Here is a 16,138-nt window from a genome sequence, read left to right as displayed (position 1 = left end):
GTGCTCCATGCTCCTAGCTGGAGAAATCTACATTTAACAGTTGTATTTTTATAAATGTAAAAATATGTTCAATTTCATTTATGTGTATCAAAAGCTGGCAACATGAAAATATAAATAAGTTTGTCTCCACCGAAATACCAGATTACCGGTCAGTGTTAAATTACTTAGGTCAAATAATTATGTAGAAGGTCTGGTACAGGTTATAACTTGCACACAGCTGAGAAATCATAGAAATATATATACAAAATATATTCTGAGGCAGTTATGTACCATTGATACATATAGTATTCCAATCATATACGATACACTTTATCATGTTTTCTCAAGTAGTTTTGAAAGATAACACTGTTCTTGTATGATTGTATTATGTCTATAGTCCCATAGTCCCTATGTTGTATTATGTCTATAGTCCCATAGTCCCTATGTTGTATTATGTCTATAGTCCCATAGTCCCTATGTTGTATTATGTCTATAGTCCCATAGTCCCTATGTTGTATTATGTCTATAGTCCCGTAGTCCCTATGTTGTATTATGTCTATAGTCCCGTAGTCCCTATGTTGTATTATGTCTATAGTCCCGTAGTCCCTATGTTGTATTATGTCTATAGTCCCATAGTCCCTATGTTGTATTATGTCTATAGTCCCGTAGTCCCTATGTTGTATTATGTCTATAGTCCCGTAGTCCCTATGTTGTATTATGTCTATAGTCCCTAGTCCCTATGTTGTATTATGTCTATAGTCCCTAGTCCCTATGTTGTATTATGTCTATAGTCCCATAGTCCCTATGTTGTATTATGTCTATAGTCCCATAGTCCCTATGTTGTATTATGTCTATAGTCTATAGTCCCTATTTATTGTCCCCTATCCCTATGTTGTATTATGTCTATAGTCCCATAGTCCCTATGTTGTATTATGTCTATAGTCCCATAGTCCCTATGTTGTATTATGTCTATAGTCCCTAGTCCCTATGTTGTATTATGTCTATAGTCCCGTAGTCCCTATGTTGTATTATGTCTATAGTCCCGTAGTCCCTATGTTGTATTATGTCTATAGTCCCATAGTCCCTATGTTGTATTATGTCTATAGTCCTAGTCCTATGTTGTATTATGTCTATAGTCCCGTAGTCCCTATGTTGTATTATGTCTATAGTCCCGTAGTCCCTATGTTGTATTATGTCTATAGTCCCGTAGTCCCTATGTTGTATTATGTCTATAGTCCCGTAGTCCCTATGTTGTATTATGTCTATAGTCCCATAGTCCCTATGTTGTATTATGTCTATAGTCCCGTAGTCCCTATGTTGTATTATGTCTATAGTCCCATAGTCCCTATGTTGTATTATGTCTATAGTCCCATAGTCCCTATGTTGTATTATGTCTATAGTCCCATAGTCCCTATGTTGTATTATGTCTATAGTCCCATAGTCCCTATGTTGTATTATGTCTATAGTCCCATAGTCCCTATGTTGTATTATGTCTATAGTCCCGTAGTCCCTATGTTGTATTATGTCTATAGTCCCGTAGTCCCTATGTTGTATTATGTCTATAGTCCCATAGTCCCTATGTTGTATTATGTCTATAGTCCCATAGTCCCTATGTTGTATTATGTCTATAGTCCCGTAGTCCCTATGTTGTATTATGTCTATAGTCCCGTAGTCCCTATGTTGTATTATGTCTATAGTCCCATAGTCCCTATGTTGTATTATGTCTATAGTCCCATAGTCCCTATGTTGTATTATGTCTATAGTCCCATAGTCCCTATGTTGTATTATGTCTATAGTCCCGTAGTCCCTATGTTGTATTATGTCTATAGTCCCGTAGTCCCTATGTTGTATTATGTCTATAGTCCCATAGTCCCTATGTTGTATTATGTCTATAGTCCCGTAGTCCCTATGTGGTGACGATTTAGTCACTGTCCTCAAATTTGATGGAGTGAGTCGACATGTCAATAGCCCCTCCTCTGTAACTTCCACGCTTCTTCTTGGTCTTTTCGTGTCGGAAAGATTTACCCTTGGTAAACTTGAGGTCCTTGTTGGCACGTTCTCCCCATGAGCCCTGAGCACCAGACTGTTTAAAAAGATAACATCAAAGAGGTCAGCATCAGATGATTTATCAATGTAATAAACAAACTTTTGGATATCAAAGTATACAAATTTTACTGAGAAACTTGCCCTTCATAAATTTCTGTTTAACTTGTTCATTCCTTTCTATTCAATTTTATTTAAATAAATTAAATTATTAACTGTAAGAAACCCACTTCTTAATAAAATACACGAATCATAATTTGGCAATACTACAAAAAGATCAGCCATTACTAATGGTAGTGTATAAGAGCTGGACACCTACATTACAAAAGATAAACCCAAGCAGCCATCATAGATTTCAGAATTTGTTGGGTAGAGTTTGTCTTCATTGTTCTCAGACCCGAAAGATGTTCATCATGCTATCAATGGCTGCTATCATTTTAACCATCTTTTCATTGCTTTGCAAAAAAGTAACTGAATTTCCCGTATATTATAAGTTCCATCACACGTTGATTTTTCTAATGACGTTTGATAAGTATCAGTAGTCATCTTTTTTAAAGTAATATTTTGTGTAAGGCTGAAAAGCATGCATAATTCACACTTAATGCATATTATAATTAATCAATGCAATAAACAAAGTTTAGGATATCCAAGAAACTTTACAAATTTTACTGAGAATCTTTTGTCCTTCATAAATTTCTGTTAACTTGTTGATTCCTTTCTATTCAATTAACTTTGAGAAACTCACTTCTTACAAAATACAAGAGTCATAATTTGGCAATACTACAAAAAGATCTGCTAATACTAATGGTAGTGTAAAAGAGCTGGACGCCTAAATCACAAAAGATAAACCCAAGCAGCCATCATAGATTTTCAGAATTTCTTGGGTAGAGTTTGTCTTCATTGTTCTCAGACCCGAAAGATGTTCATCATGCTATCAATGGCTGCTATCACTTTTAACCTCAATTTTTTTTTATACAAGTTTATTAAAGAGACAATTCACTCAGGCAAATTCTTTTACATAACCAATAAGCAAACTATAGCATAAATGTATTGTTCTACATTTCTTATGAAACATATAACGTAAAACATTGACAAATTCCACAACATTGTTAAGTATTTTAATTAATATCGTTGAAATATCAAATCGTTGATCAATACGATTAAGCAGGTACAATATTAACTCTGTCCCCATACCCGAGCCAAAGTCACGCACGTTAAACAAATGAACTACATAACCACTGAGAAGGTGATAAAATGATTTTTAGGCAAGACAATTCACCTAATAAGGTAAACACACTACTGTCAGAGCGATTTGAGCAGTTCTAGCCAAAAGTTGCATTACTTTACGAGCAAGGGACAGGGTTCGGCATACAAGAAGTTTGACCACAGTGTGTAATGGCGGACAGCGAGCAAGTTTGAATATTTCACACACGTGTCACCACCATAGGCGTTTCAGGCATATCACAGTAACACTGACTGATGTAATTTCCATTAGAAGTTGTTTTATCTGATATATATACAAATTTTAATGTTCTCTTAGACTGAATTGTCCCTTTAAGTCAAAAAGGAATTGAATTTTGATAAAGCCAATTAATATTCTAGTATGTTAAAAGTTCCGTCACATGTTGATTTATCTAAATACTTGAATAATTCACAGAATGAAATCTTGATAGCTTGAAAAATATTCTGCAAACTCACCTTGGCTTCAAATGAATTGTCTCCCAAACGTGCATCAATGGTAATGTCCTCTGATTTCACACGACGGAAAGGAGTGTTGGGTGTTTTCTGAAAAATAAAAACCAAGTAATCATTAATACAAAGTTATACTGATATAATCAGTATGTCAGGGTTCCTATCTAAATGTCTTGGCAGTGTGCTGTGTATATTTCAGTAAGGTAGCACTATACAGTCAGCACCAGTTCTGTTAACATACAAAAAGATTTTTAATTGTATGACGATGGCCAAGACGTTGAACAATATAAAGATAGTAATGTAAAACAAATTCAAACCTTACAGAACTGTCACCAGAGTGGACGACTAATACCCCCTGCTGCACAAATATAGTAATAACTCCATTGATAGGGGACATTGCACAACACTATATAGTTTACTTACTAGTAACTCTCCTCTATATCGGGGTTCTGTAAACCCAATTTTATCAAAATCTGTCATGTAGTTTAGGAGGCGTTCCCTGGACAAAGTTGTGTCTACAGACAACCCGATTCCAGTACACCCCCCTCCCCTCCATGATAACCTCTATCTATGCACTTCCAATCACAACATAATCAATTTACCATTTAGTGCCAACATCATGTTGTATTTTAATAATATTTAAATGGGCCTGTTTTTCTACAGTGAATGTAAATGATTCATCTAGAACCTATAAATCAATTACTGTACTACATGACAATTTACTTACATTACTTTTTGGAGTTTTTTTCTGGACATCTTGAACTTTTGGAGTGGTGAGAGTGTCTCCAATAGGTGAGCCCTGGAAACAATACAGCATCTATTTTTAGTATGGTGTACCTGCTAACATTTATTTGTAGGATGAAATTATATTGCTACAGTATTTGACAAATTAAGGACCTCATCCCTATAAGTGCCCCTCTTCCTTTTTGAGGCCTCAACTTCACTGACCTCAAATTAAATGCAAATTTTGCAAATTGAGGCTTATAATTACTTAATGCAATACCTTTTTATGAAAGGCTAGTCCAAAAAATGCCCAATTGTGACATTGTGAATGCAAAAACTACAATTACTTGTATCATGATACATAATTTTATTGTGAATGCATGCATTTAACTTGATAAATGATGAGAAATTGTTAGATATGTTAGTGTATCTTTCCACCAGTCAAAACAAGCCTTAACTAAAGTATTTAAATATTATGTATGTACAAGAAATGTCCACAGACAGTGAAAAAACAGACATCTTCTGAATGACTGCAAACTTGCATACGTGTTACAAATATGTTGGTCAACAGGTGTTGTATTTCCCAGGACTCTGTCTAACAATTTTGCTGTGTTTTCAATGAAATAATCAGCAATCAAACTTATATGCCTAAATTACAGGTAATAGAAGACATTTAAATTTTTAATGAACCAAGCCAAAACAAAGCTGTACCATTCAGTTACATATTTCGGTTGACCGTGACACTCCTAATATATATATATATACATCATGCATATTTTTGTGTTAGTAAAAAGAGAACATGTGTTTTAAGAACAAATTTAAATGTAGTTAAGACAAAGAAATAATATAATTATATCAAACTACATATAGCAACTACAGTGTTATTGTCACCTTTAGATTAATTTGAATATCATAAATCTATCAGGTTAGGCTACTACTCCATACATCAGACAAGGTATTCACCTTTTTATTGTCGCCATTGGAGGACACGCCAGAATCATGATCGGACTCATCATCTTTGTCTTTCTTTGTCACAGCCGGGGTCGAAGTTGCTGGACGTTTTTGTGTTTCGTTTTCAGATTCAGAACTGTCAGAATCAGAACTGTCTGAATCTGATGAAGAATCATCTTTCTTAATTTTAGATACATTCAGAGATTTAGGTGTAGGTTTAGTAACTTTTTTTGTAGATTCATCATCTGAAGAGTCCGAGTCACTTGAACTACTAGAATCTTGTGATTTCTTTTGAGACACTTTACTTACACTTGATGGTGTAACTGGTTTTGTTTTTGTTGTTGTCTCCTCGTCCGAGCTAGAATCACTTGAATCATTACTACTACTATCGTCCTTTTTCTTTGCTGGTGTTGCTTTAGCTGGGGTGGCCTTTTTAGCAGGCGTCACTTTAGCTTTAGACTTTTCATCCTCGTCGGAGCTGGAGTCACTTGAATCACTACTACTACTAACGTCCTTTTTCTTTGCTGGTGTTGCTTTAGCTGGGGTGGCCTTTTTAGCAGGCGTCACTTTAGCTTTAGACTTTTCATCCTCGTCAGAGCTAGAGTCACTTGAATCACTACTACTACTAACGTCCTTTTTCTTTGCTGGTGTTGCTTTAGCTGGGGTGGCCTTTTTAGCAGGCGTCACTTTAGCTTTAGACTTTTCATCCTCGTCCGAGCTGGAGTTACTTGAATCACTACTACTACTATCGTCCTTTTTCTTTGCTGGTGTTGCTTTAGCTGGGGTGGCCTTTTTAGCAGGCGTCACTTTAGCTTTAGACTTTTCATCCTCGTCAGAGCTGGAGTCACTTGAATCACTACTACTACTATCGTCCTTTTTCTTTGCTGGTGTTGCTTTAGCTGGGGTGGCCTTTTTAGCAGGCGTCACTTTAGCTTTTGACTTTTCATCCTCGTCCGAGCTGGAGTCACTTGAATCACTACTACTACTATCGTCCTTTTTCTTTGCTGGTGTTGCTTTAGCTGGGGTGGCCTTTTTAGCAGGTGTCACTTTAGCTTTTGACTTTTCATCCTCATCTGAGCTTGAGTCACTTGAATCACTACTACTACTATCGTCCTTTTTCTTTGCTGGTGTTGCTTTAGCTGGGGTGGCCTTTTTAGCAGGCGTCACTTTAGCTTTAGACTTTTCATCCTCGTCCGAGCTAGAATCACTTGAATCACTACTACTACTAACGTCCTTTTTCTTTGCTGGTGTTGCTTTAGCTGGGGTGGCCTTTTTAGCAGGCGTCACTTTAGCTTTAGACTTTTCATCCTTGTCTGAGCTAGAGTCACTTGAATCACTACTACTACTATCGTCCTTTTTCTTTGCTGGTGTTGCTTTAGCTGGGGTTGCCTTTTTAGCAGGCGTCACTTTAGCTTTAGACTTTTCATCCTCGTCTGAGCTGGAGTCACTTGAATCACTACTGCTACTATCGTCCTTTTTCTTTGCTGGTGTTGCTCTAGCTGGGGTGGCCTTTTTAGCAGGCGTCACTTTAGCTTTTGACTTTTCATCCTCGTCTGAGCTAGAGTCACTTGAATCACTACTGCTACTATCGTCCTTTTTCTTTGCTGGTGTTGCTTTAGCTGGGGTTGCCTTTTTAGCAGGCGTCGCTTTAGCTTTAGACTTTTCATCCTCGTTAGAGCTAGAGTCACTTGAATCACTACTGCTACTATCATCCTTTTTCTTTGCTGGTATTGCTTTAGCTGCAGTTGTAGGTTTTTTACTGGGTTTTTCATCTTCTGAACTGGAGTCGCTTGAGCTGGAACCAGCTTTCTTTGCAGGAACTTTCTTCAAGGCTGGTGCTGCAGGTTTCGTAGCAGTCTTTGTCTTTTTCTGTGTATCACTGTCGGAATCTGAAGAATCACTGCTTGAATCACTGCTGTCACTGTTGGCTTTCTTTGCTGGGACGGCAGCCTTAGAGGGTGTAGCTTTGGTAGCAGGCTTGGCCTTTACAGCTGGTTTAGTATCTTCATCAGAACTGGAATCACTGGAGTCATCACTGCTGCTATCTGTTTTCTTCTTCTGCACTGTCTTAGCCCCAGTTAGTTTGGTTTTCTTCACCTTCTTGCTCTTTTCATCTGAGGAGCTCGACTCTGAATCACTGTCACTGCTGTCATTCTTCTTGGCTACAGATTTCCCTTTAGAAACAGGTGTAGATGCAGTCTTTGCCTTTTTTACTGCTTTGGTATCCTCTTCATCCGAGCTGGAGTCTGAGCTGGAACTTGATGACTCCTGCTTAGCTTTTTTACTTGGAGTAGGCTTAACTGCTGAAGGTTTAGCTGCTGCTGGTTTTTTCTTCTTCTTGTCGTCATCTGAGCTGTCAGAACTAGAACTGTCTGAACTACTGCTGTCCTTAGCAGGTCGTTTTTTAGGTGCTTTTGTTGCATCCCCTGATGGAGAGGTCAGGCTTGATGGTGGTGGAACATTGCCATACATGGCTTTAGGCTTAACTGTCTTTGGATCATCATCCGAGTCAGAATCACTGCAATGAAACAAAAGTAATTATTTAAACTTTTTACTATCTTTAACATTAATTATTCAAATATTTCTGGAATTCAGTTTACCTACACTAGTTTTTGATTTCATCATATTAGACGAATTTTAAAGCTACCATATTATGGCAACACATATATAATTAAAAAGGTATTATAAATAAACTTAGACTAGTTTTGAAATGCTTTTATTATAGAGACAACTTGATACTGTATTACCTGCAGCAAAAGCTAGATCAATGTATTCGGAATACAATCTCAAACTGTTCAACAGCCAACAGTAAAAAGCCCCAGTTGTATGGCAAAACTACATTGCAATTACAGGGGAATTCAAACACCACTTGAAGAATAAACAATAACAGAATGAGATTTTTAGACAAAACATTTTTGTCGGCTTTGTGAACCCCTGTTAATTCTTATGGGCATTTTATCTTGACAAAGGTAACATCTAATTCCTACCTTGAGTCCTCACTGCTGGAGTCTGCGGTTTTCAGTTTCTTTGCTACTCCTCCACCTGAACCAACCTGCTTTCTTTTCCCCCCAGTTCTGCAATCAATCAACACATTTTCAAAACAGTATTTCTTGTACTAAATTCATAGTTTTAATGAAATATTACTAAATAAAAATCATGAAACAACTAACAGAATATTACAATATGAATATTATCTAAATCTAACGTTAATGTTTGGCACAGTTGTGTTAAAAACAAAGTATGGAGATAATACTTCTAAATCTGTATTTATCGACTGATTTTATAATAGGACAGTATTCACTTTGAATGTTTTGGGTTTTCACTGATCCAGTTTTATAATAGGACAGTATTCACTTTGAATGTTTTGGGTTTTCACTGATCCAGTTTTATAATAGGACAGTATTCACTTTGAATGTTTTGGGTTTTCACTGATCCAGTTTTATAATAGGACAGTATTCACTTTGAATGTTTTGGGTTTTCACTGTTTTTCTGTTTCTACACACCATCCTTGGGGCCATCATTCAAAGTCAAAACTACATGTTACTCAGAGTGCTTGCTTTGGGGCACTTTAGTGACTCTTCTAATATAATATGAGTTTAAAGATAAAAAAACCCTGTTCTGTATGTTTCCAATTCAAATATGCTTAAAATGTTGACTAAATAGATATAGTCTGCCAAAAACTTACTGATTCCAATGACTGTAGATTTCTTGAAGTTTAGGAGAGCCACTTTCAGGTGGATTCTGGAAAAAAGGGACAAAACACAAATAAACAAATTCACAAACAATATTAATGTATTAATATAGACATACAAATCAATAATCCTACTATAATTAGACTGCCAAAACTAACCATAATCACAGATTCAAAATCTGACCGATAGACTGTTTATGGTTAGCTACCTACTGCTCTTGAAAAGCCACAGAATGTAGTGCAAATCTGATGATAGTAATTGTGGGAGTTCTATCGGATGATTTGGAGACAAATATTTCTATTGTTATTTAAAAGAAAATATGACACTCACTTAACATCAACTATGCTATATCCCTAGTTATGTTAGACACGTCTGATCATGAGAATCAATGCTTCGGTAGCCATCTTTGAAGAACAAAAGTTAATCAACAGCCAATCAGACAGCCGATGAAATCTAGCAATTCTGACAAACACCACCTAGATCAACTACTGAAGCATACGGAAGATTATCAACTTTGTTAGAGGTAAAGCACAACAATAGACTTTTGAAACATTACGTCATGTCTAACCTCTAACTTCCGATAGACGATTTACCCAATGCTGAGGGTTACATTTTCAAAGTTTGGATTGTTGTAACAATAATATTACATGTAAATAGTCATTTGTTTTTTTTTGTAGTAACCAAGCTGCCCCAGGGGTTTCATTATCATTCAAGAGAGGCGGTACAATTACAATTTCAGGGGTTTCTTTTCTATACTATCTCTATGTTATATCTAGTACCACAGCCAGGTTTAGTCGCCAAAAAGTACCAGGTACCACCTGATAATGAAATCTCTGCGCCATATTTAAAATTAGGTTAAAATGTTACTGATATCATGCATCATACTTAATTTGGGAAAATACTATTTTTGAGGCCTCAAATTATGGTTTTACTATATAAATAGGATAATTAATACCTAAACTGTGAGAGCATTATCATATTTTCCCGCCGCCTTCATCTAACGTCGTTGTGACTGTGATCATCATATTTTCCGCCGCCTTCAAAGAAATAAGTCTAGGGAAATGACAGTTGACATTCAGCAAAATAACATTGAATTAGAAATCAGCTGACCAATTGACTCTTACGTTATGTGAGTAACAACCCTGGTTCATGTGTAGTAGGGTCATATTTTATGTGAATTTATGTAATAAATAAAAGTGGTATAAAAGTGTATTTGAAAGATGTTTCAATATTTACAAATATATAATTTGTAATTAAAAATAATATTAATAAGTATCTATGCCGTGCTGTTTTTTACTCGCGTGAGTAATATAACGTATATATTCGCGAGCGCTGCGTTTGTCTATATGTGTATGTACGTATATATTTGTGTACCCGTTAGTAGTGTTCACTGATGGACTTTTATGACGGACAGGACATATGACTGTTACGGACATTGACAAAGTTGTTTGATTGGTCAATTTTGTCAGTTAAACGTATTTGCTATATATCTTTTTGTATTTCCGGAGATTTGAATTTCTTCCCTGTTCTTGGTTGGACGTGTCTATTGCTTGGTCCGGAAATTCATTCAGTTGGGTAAGTCTTGCTTTTCGGTTGTTCTATTATTTGTTCTTTATCTTGGTTAATACATTATTCTATTCTCCGAGTATGAAAATGGTTTGAATGTGATTATTATAATTTAGATATTTTTAAAATATGAAATCTATACGGATAAACATGTATTGTATACATGTGATCCGATTATTGTAATTGTAAAGTTTGTAAAATGTATAAGTTACATGTATCTGAAATGAAGTAAGAATTGTGTGTTCTTTTATATTCTAGTTTAATCTGTTGCCTTACGATTGACTGTATTCATGACATATGGAGTATACATTGTAGTATATATGTATTGTAAGTGTATGTATTGTAAGTGTGTGTTTTTACTTTTATATATCGTATCTATGTTTGCAATAATAAGTTTTCAGTAATGTGTGAAATGTAAAGTTTATCTTTGAAAGTTATTCTCGTGATTCGTTGTTGAATGAATGATATATGTTTTTGATAAATGAGAGTTGAATATTCTAACTTTTTATTATATTTACAGAATGTCTTTTTAAAAATGGAATAAACGTGAAAGAATCTGAACCCAGCAGGTTTGTCGTTTATTGAACACATTCCACCCGCTACACATCTAAGGCCAGAGGTTATTGATTGGCAATTAATTAGATTCTACCAGGGCGGTATAACACAATATGGAGTCTGAACAGAATCAAGTACTCAATGTTTGTTTTAAAGAAATACACGAAGAATGGCCCGACACATGGAGATGAATATGCCCATTAGGCTAGCACGCCCACCATTCTTATTCAAATGACACATCTATTGTCTTATTTGAATGAAGTTATTTTTGTAATGGACCTATGGACTATGTTCCATGAACGTTTAAGTCGTTAACAAAAATTACGCCATTATTTTTGTTGAATACCGATTCTTCTATTGTGAGGCCAAAGCCACGTGCTCGTCTGTTTACCACAAAACCACCAATTATCATGGGAGTTAATGATTAAAATACAGATCGTGGCTATTGAAATTATACGAAAACTTACAACTTTAAGTTTCTTCTTCAAATTTTCCGCAACATCTTTGCATGTTGATTTAAGATATTCGTATACCATCGGCAATAAAGCCGCAGACCCAGGTTCACCACCAGAAGCCATTGCAACACGCGAAAAAAGGACAGGAAGTGACGCGTGTGCTAAAATCCACGTTACGAAGACGCTTGAAATTAGTTGGTGAGGCCCTCGAAGGTTTTTTTTCTTTGATTTGAAACGCACTGTTTAAAGCGAATAGTCGGGCAAGTGACTGTAAAATCGGTAAAAATGGTATTAATATATCCGGTATAATTTCTTATGAATTAGAAAAATAAAACTTTCCGTCAAAATCGCTGTACATGCGAAGAAAATAATAATATCTATGGGAATCCTAAAAGTCCTCCCGGACGGCTAAGAGTGCAGTTCAATCTTAACGCATGCGCAACACCCACCACTCTCCGTAGTAAACAAAACATGGCTACCGTAGTTTTGAACCAAAATGTTTCCGCCAAAACAACCAACTGACACACCTAAAATGCGAAAGGAAAGGCAATGGAGCAGCGACAATCCCAACAACTGACTCGGTAAACATTACGACGCATGGAGAGTGTTAATACAACTTGTTATAGTGAAGAGAACAGTTCAAACGAGCACGCGGCTCCGGACCGCTACTGTAACAGTTACGTACCTAGGCCTACTACGTACCCGGTACTCCCTGCTCAGCTGATTGTGAGTGAGTCTTCGTATTTGATTATTATGTAAATAGTCCCTAGCAGTATTTTTTCATAAATGAGTGGTCACATATGGTCACATGTTTCATACCTGTTCCCCAATCGCGTAAAACGTAACCCTGGGGTAAATAGCGGTTCTTTAGTGGGGCCTCTTTAGGGGTACCGGTAATGAATGCCCTGTATGCTACCGGTCAATTCATACAGTTCTGATGTACATGTATATATTTATAGATTTTTAATTTGTAAATTTTTGTTCTGTACATGTTCTGGTAGTGTTATACACATACATTGTATATAGGATTTACATTGTAGGTTAATTGGTAAAATTGTATTGTATATGTTCTGATATACACATATATGTACATGTAGGTTTTAGCTTGTTCTTTAGATATATTTGGAGGACACATACAATATTATTTCTGGTCATAATAATAAATAGTGTTTGTATATTTATTACAACTGTACCTGGTTCATGTGTATATGACAAACTTTACAGAGTTGAAATGTACTGCAGCCATGTATCATTTATAATTATTCTGAATTTTTGTTGGAACTATAGATAATGAATTTTGTATCTTTTTTGAAACAATATTTGATTCTATCAAATGCATCAGTGACACATTCACAACTTATAAAATGTTTTCTCTAAAATAAAAAAAACCTGTAGAATGAACCTACATTTATTCATTTATATATATTTGAAATTGATCATTTCAATTTTTGTCATATTCAACAGTATAAAAAATTGCTGGTTCTTTTTTTCAGGCACCATGCATGCATAGTGACATGAATACAGAAAGTTCATCCCTTGGACCTGTATACAAGTGTATGTATACATATACATACAATTAGCATCATATGAAGACTGAAGAATGTTGATTTGAGTGCTCTTGAAAGTAAACTTTTCCAATATGGACCTAGAAGATCATGAACAGAACATTTAAACAGTATTAATTTATTAAATGTTCCTTTCAACTGTAATCATTAAATAAAATTATGATGCAATACTTTTTCATTGTTTAACTTTGTAGAAATATTTGTTTATATTAGTCCTCTAGATCCAGTGATTATAATTCTTGCATCCATATGCCTGCCCATTTGTTTGTCAGGGCTTGTGAGATAGCTTTTCAATTACTTTTAAAATATAAGGATTTTTTTTTACATATAGCAATATAGATAACATTGTCTTAGGATTTCTAAATTCTACTTTACAAGAGAGTAGACTCAACATATAAATAAAACCATAAAACTAGCAAGTTATCTGAAATGTTAAAAATCTTTTTGTCTGAACCAAATTTCACATTTATTGTCTATGTGTAACTTGTACATAGACCATTTATGTATTAATACTGTAGTAACAGTGATTACAAACACATAGACTAAAATGTAGTATGTAGTACTATGTACATCTGTCTTTGATTTGAGTTCTAAACAAAAAAGTGGTACCTATTGGGAAGTTGTGACTTGGGCGGAGGGTGAAATACAGAAGAAATAGCTACACATGTAAAAAAGAAAGATATACAGTACCATATGGATTCAAAGTTGCTCCAAAATCAATGAGACTAAATAACCAAAAAAAAGCCATGTAAACCCCAAATATGCAATGACCAGATCAATGATAAAGCACCCTTCCACTTCCAGTTATCTGTAGCTATTTCTTCTATATTTCAACCCCCCACTCAAGTTACAACTTCCCAACCTCATGATTCTTCTGTCTTTTAGCCCCCCCACCCCCACCCCCCAACACACACATACCTGATTGATTGTCATGTTATTTCAGGTTCCTATTCAGGTATTATTCCTAAAAACCAAAAAGGGTATACACACTGTGTACTCTCAAAGGAGGGGAACCACTTCATTCAGGGAACCACTTCATTCAAAAATGGAATTTACAATTTCATCTTAATTTTGAAATTTTCAATTTAATTATTAATTACTGGACTATTAAAACAGTATAGAACCCCTCGGCTACAGACAAAGTACTGTGGTACACATTTCTCTTAATTAATTACTTTTCTTCAACTCAATCATCTTTTTCTCCAGAGCACAAAAAAGAACAGGAAACAACAGAAAAGGAAAGTAACATACATGTAGGCCTATATGTTTTCTGGAAATATATATGATGTGTTAATTCTCACAGCATAGGCCTACATGAATGTGAAGAATTAAATATTATCAATGTTTGAGAGAATTTCCTAGTTGTAATTCTATAGCAGCTACATGGAATATACGTTTACATATATACATTGTACGATACATATACATCATAAAATTTTCTTTCCTTCCAGCTGGACATTCATGTCATCTCTCTCCAGAACTCAAATATTGTTTACAAAAAAAAAAAAAAACAAACAGAGACATAGATAATTTAATTAAATCTCTGCAAAAAACTACACGAATAATTGAACACATATATTGTACTTGTAAAATATCTATGTATGAGCTAATTTATTTTCACATCTTTGACAGCTACATGCATGGACGTTCTATGGAACACTTTCGTGTGGTTTTAAATGGGAAATTATGTTACGATTATTTGTATTTAACCTTCATGATTCGGTTGATGTAAAATACGACGAATGCTATGCTGAAATAATTGCCCCTTGCCGGGGCCCCATCTCTGCATCGGCCGAATATTTGTGTCGATTTCCATGTACAAGATGCTTTTATCGAAAAATGATTACAAAGCATTGTCATTAATGTAAGAATACTTCATTTGCATCAAATGTATCATCTCAAAACAACAATTTGCATACCGCATTAGTGGTTTATCACACGAAACGAAACCGACACGACTGAGAAACACATGTCCATGTTGACATTTCCACGCAGCCTCGTTTTCAAAGAGTTTGGAAAATTTATATTTAGAACTGTGCTAAATTTACACGGGGCTTCCCCAAAATTTCAATGGTCAAAACTGGACATCGTAAGCAGAACTTGACCATCATTATGGTATACAATGACTTTTGGAAGGCCAAAGAACGCATTTAGACTGGTTTCCTTTGCCCGACTATTCACTTTAACTATCTAAAGTCTGCTATATATATATATATATATGTTATATCAGAAATATATATAATACGTATATGTATATATGTTTCTGGTTATATCAGTTATATAAAATTCCAATAATGCCCTTAATGCAGTACACTTTTGTGTGATTTTTTTTATTCTTTTTTTTTTTTTATAAAAAATTCGCCTCCGTAGCGCAGAGCTATCGGAGCATGTAATAAATACAGTATGCAAAATAACGTGTAATAATAATACACTTAAATAGATCTAGTTTTGATAAAAATATGTCTCTAAATTAGGAATTATGACTGTGTTTCCATTCTCCCTGGCCTTAGTATATTTCTTATATATATATATATTACAAGCTAACCGATACTTATATTATATATATAATTGGCTTCTGAGGTAAAATATGTGTTTTCGTTTAAATATCACATACAGTGTATATAACAATAATGACAATAAAAAAGCTAACCAAATTTTATAACATATATATAATATATATAATTCATTTTTCACAAAAAATAATATGGGCAGCCACTTGAAACGTCGATCATGATATATACACGTGCATATCAAAAGGTCTCCAATACTTTTAAATGACATACGTATCAAATTACTAGTAAACGTTTCTGTCATAATTTGCGTGCCCCTGTGTTTTGGCTGAGGTGATCAAGATTGCATTTTACGGCCTCGGAATAGCAGTGGAGACTGCTTGTTTTACACATGTTCATAGAAATTT

At 35.0% G+C, this 16,138-nt stretch overlaps 1 protein-coding gene and 1 long non-coding RNA gene across 4 annotated transcripts; one reads left to right on the top strand and one right to left on the bottom strand.

Annotated features, from left to right (window-relative positions):
* Positions 1-1,430: 1,430 nt before the first annotated feature.
* LOC138336716 (nucleolar and coiled-body phosphoprotein 1-like) lies at positions 1,431-11,824 on the bottom strand. 2 transcript variants are annotated; one of them, XM_069286278.1, is made up of 7 exons: positions 11,669-11,824; positions 9,074-9,129; positions 8,376-8,462; positions 5,698-7,906; positions 4,442-4,513; positions 3,721-3,807; positions 1,431-2,062 (listed from the first exon to the last, which is right to left on the bottom strand). In XM_069286278.1, the coding sequence occupies exons 1-7, from the start codon at positions 11,777-11,779 to the stop codon at positions 1,901-1,903; spliced, it is 2,784 nt and encodes a 927-aa protein (XP_069142379.1). In that variant the 5' UTR covers positions 11,780-11,824; the 3' UTR covers positions 1,431-1,900. The 2 variants fall into 2 exon arrangements, with proteins under 2 accessions (XP_069142379.1, XP_069142372.1); XM_069286271.1 differs by having other exon boundaries at positions 1,434-2,062; positions 5,401-7,906.
* Positions 11,825-11,903: 79 nt separating this feature from the next.
* Positions 11,904-13,645, top strand: LOC138336731 (uncharacterized). Of its 2 annotated transcripts, none has more exons than XR_011210453.1 (2): positions 11,904-12,382; positions 13,150-13,645. It is a non-coding gene; the product is annotated as an uncharacterized lncRNA (long non-coding RNA). The 2 variants fall into 2 exon arrangements; XR_011210455.1 differs by having other exon boundaries at positions 11,904-12,386.
* Positions 13,646-16,138: the final 2,493 nt, after the last annotated feature.

This window comes from Argopecten irradians, chromosome 1 (genome assembly GCF_041381155.1).
Source record: "Argopecten irradians isolate NY chromosome 1, Ai_NY, whole genome shotgun sequence".
NCBI lineage: Eukaryota > Metazoa > Mollusca > Bivalvia > Pectinida > Pectinidae > Argopecten > Argopecten irradians.
This window is presented reverse-complemented; position numbering and strand designations above follow the sequence as displayed.

Coding starts and splice junctions, on each gene's coding strand:
- LOC138336716 (XM_069286271.1), bottom strand. CDS start 11,779: ATGGCTTCTGGTGGTGAACCTGGGTCTGCGGCTTTATTGCCGATGGTA. Junction 7,907..8,375: donor TCCAGCAGTGAGGACTCAAG/GTAGGAATTAGA, acceptor GTTTCATTGCAG/TGATTCTGACTCGGATGATG. Junction 2,063..3,720: donor ACAATTCATTTGAAGCCAAG/GTGAGTTTGCAG, acceptor CTTTTTAAACAG/TCTGGTGCTCAGGGCTCATG.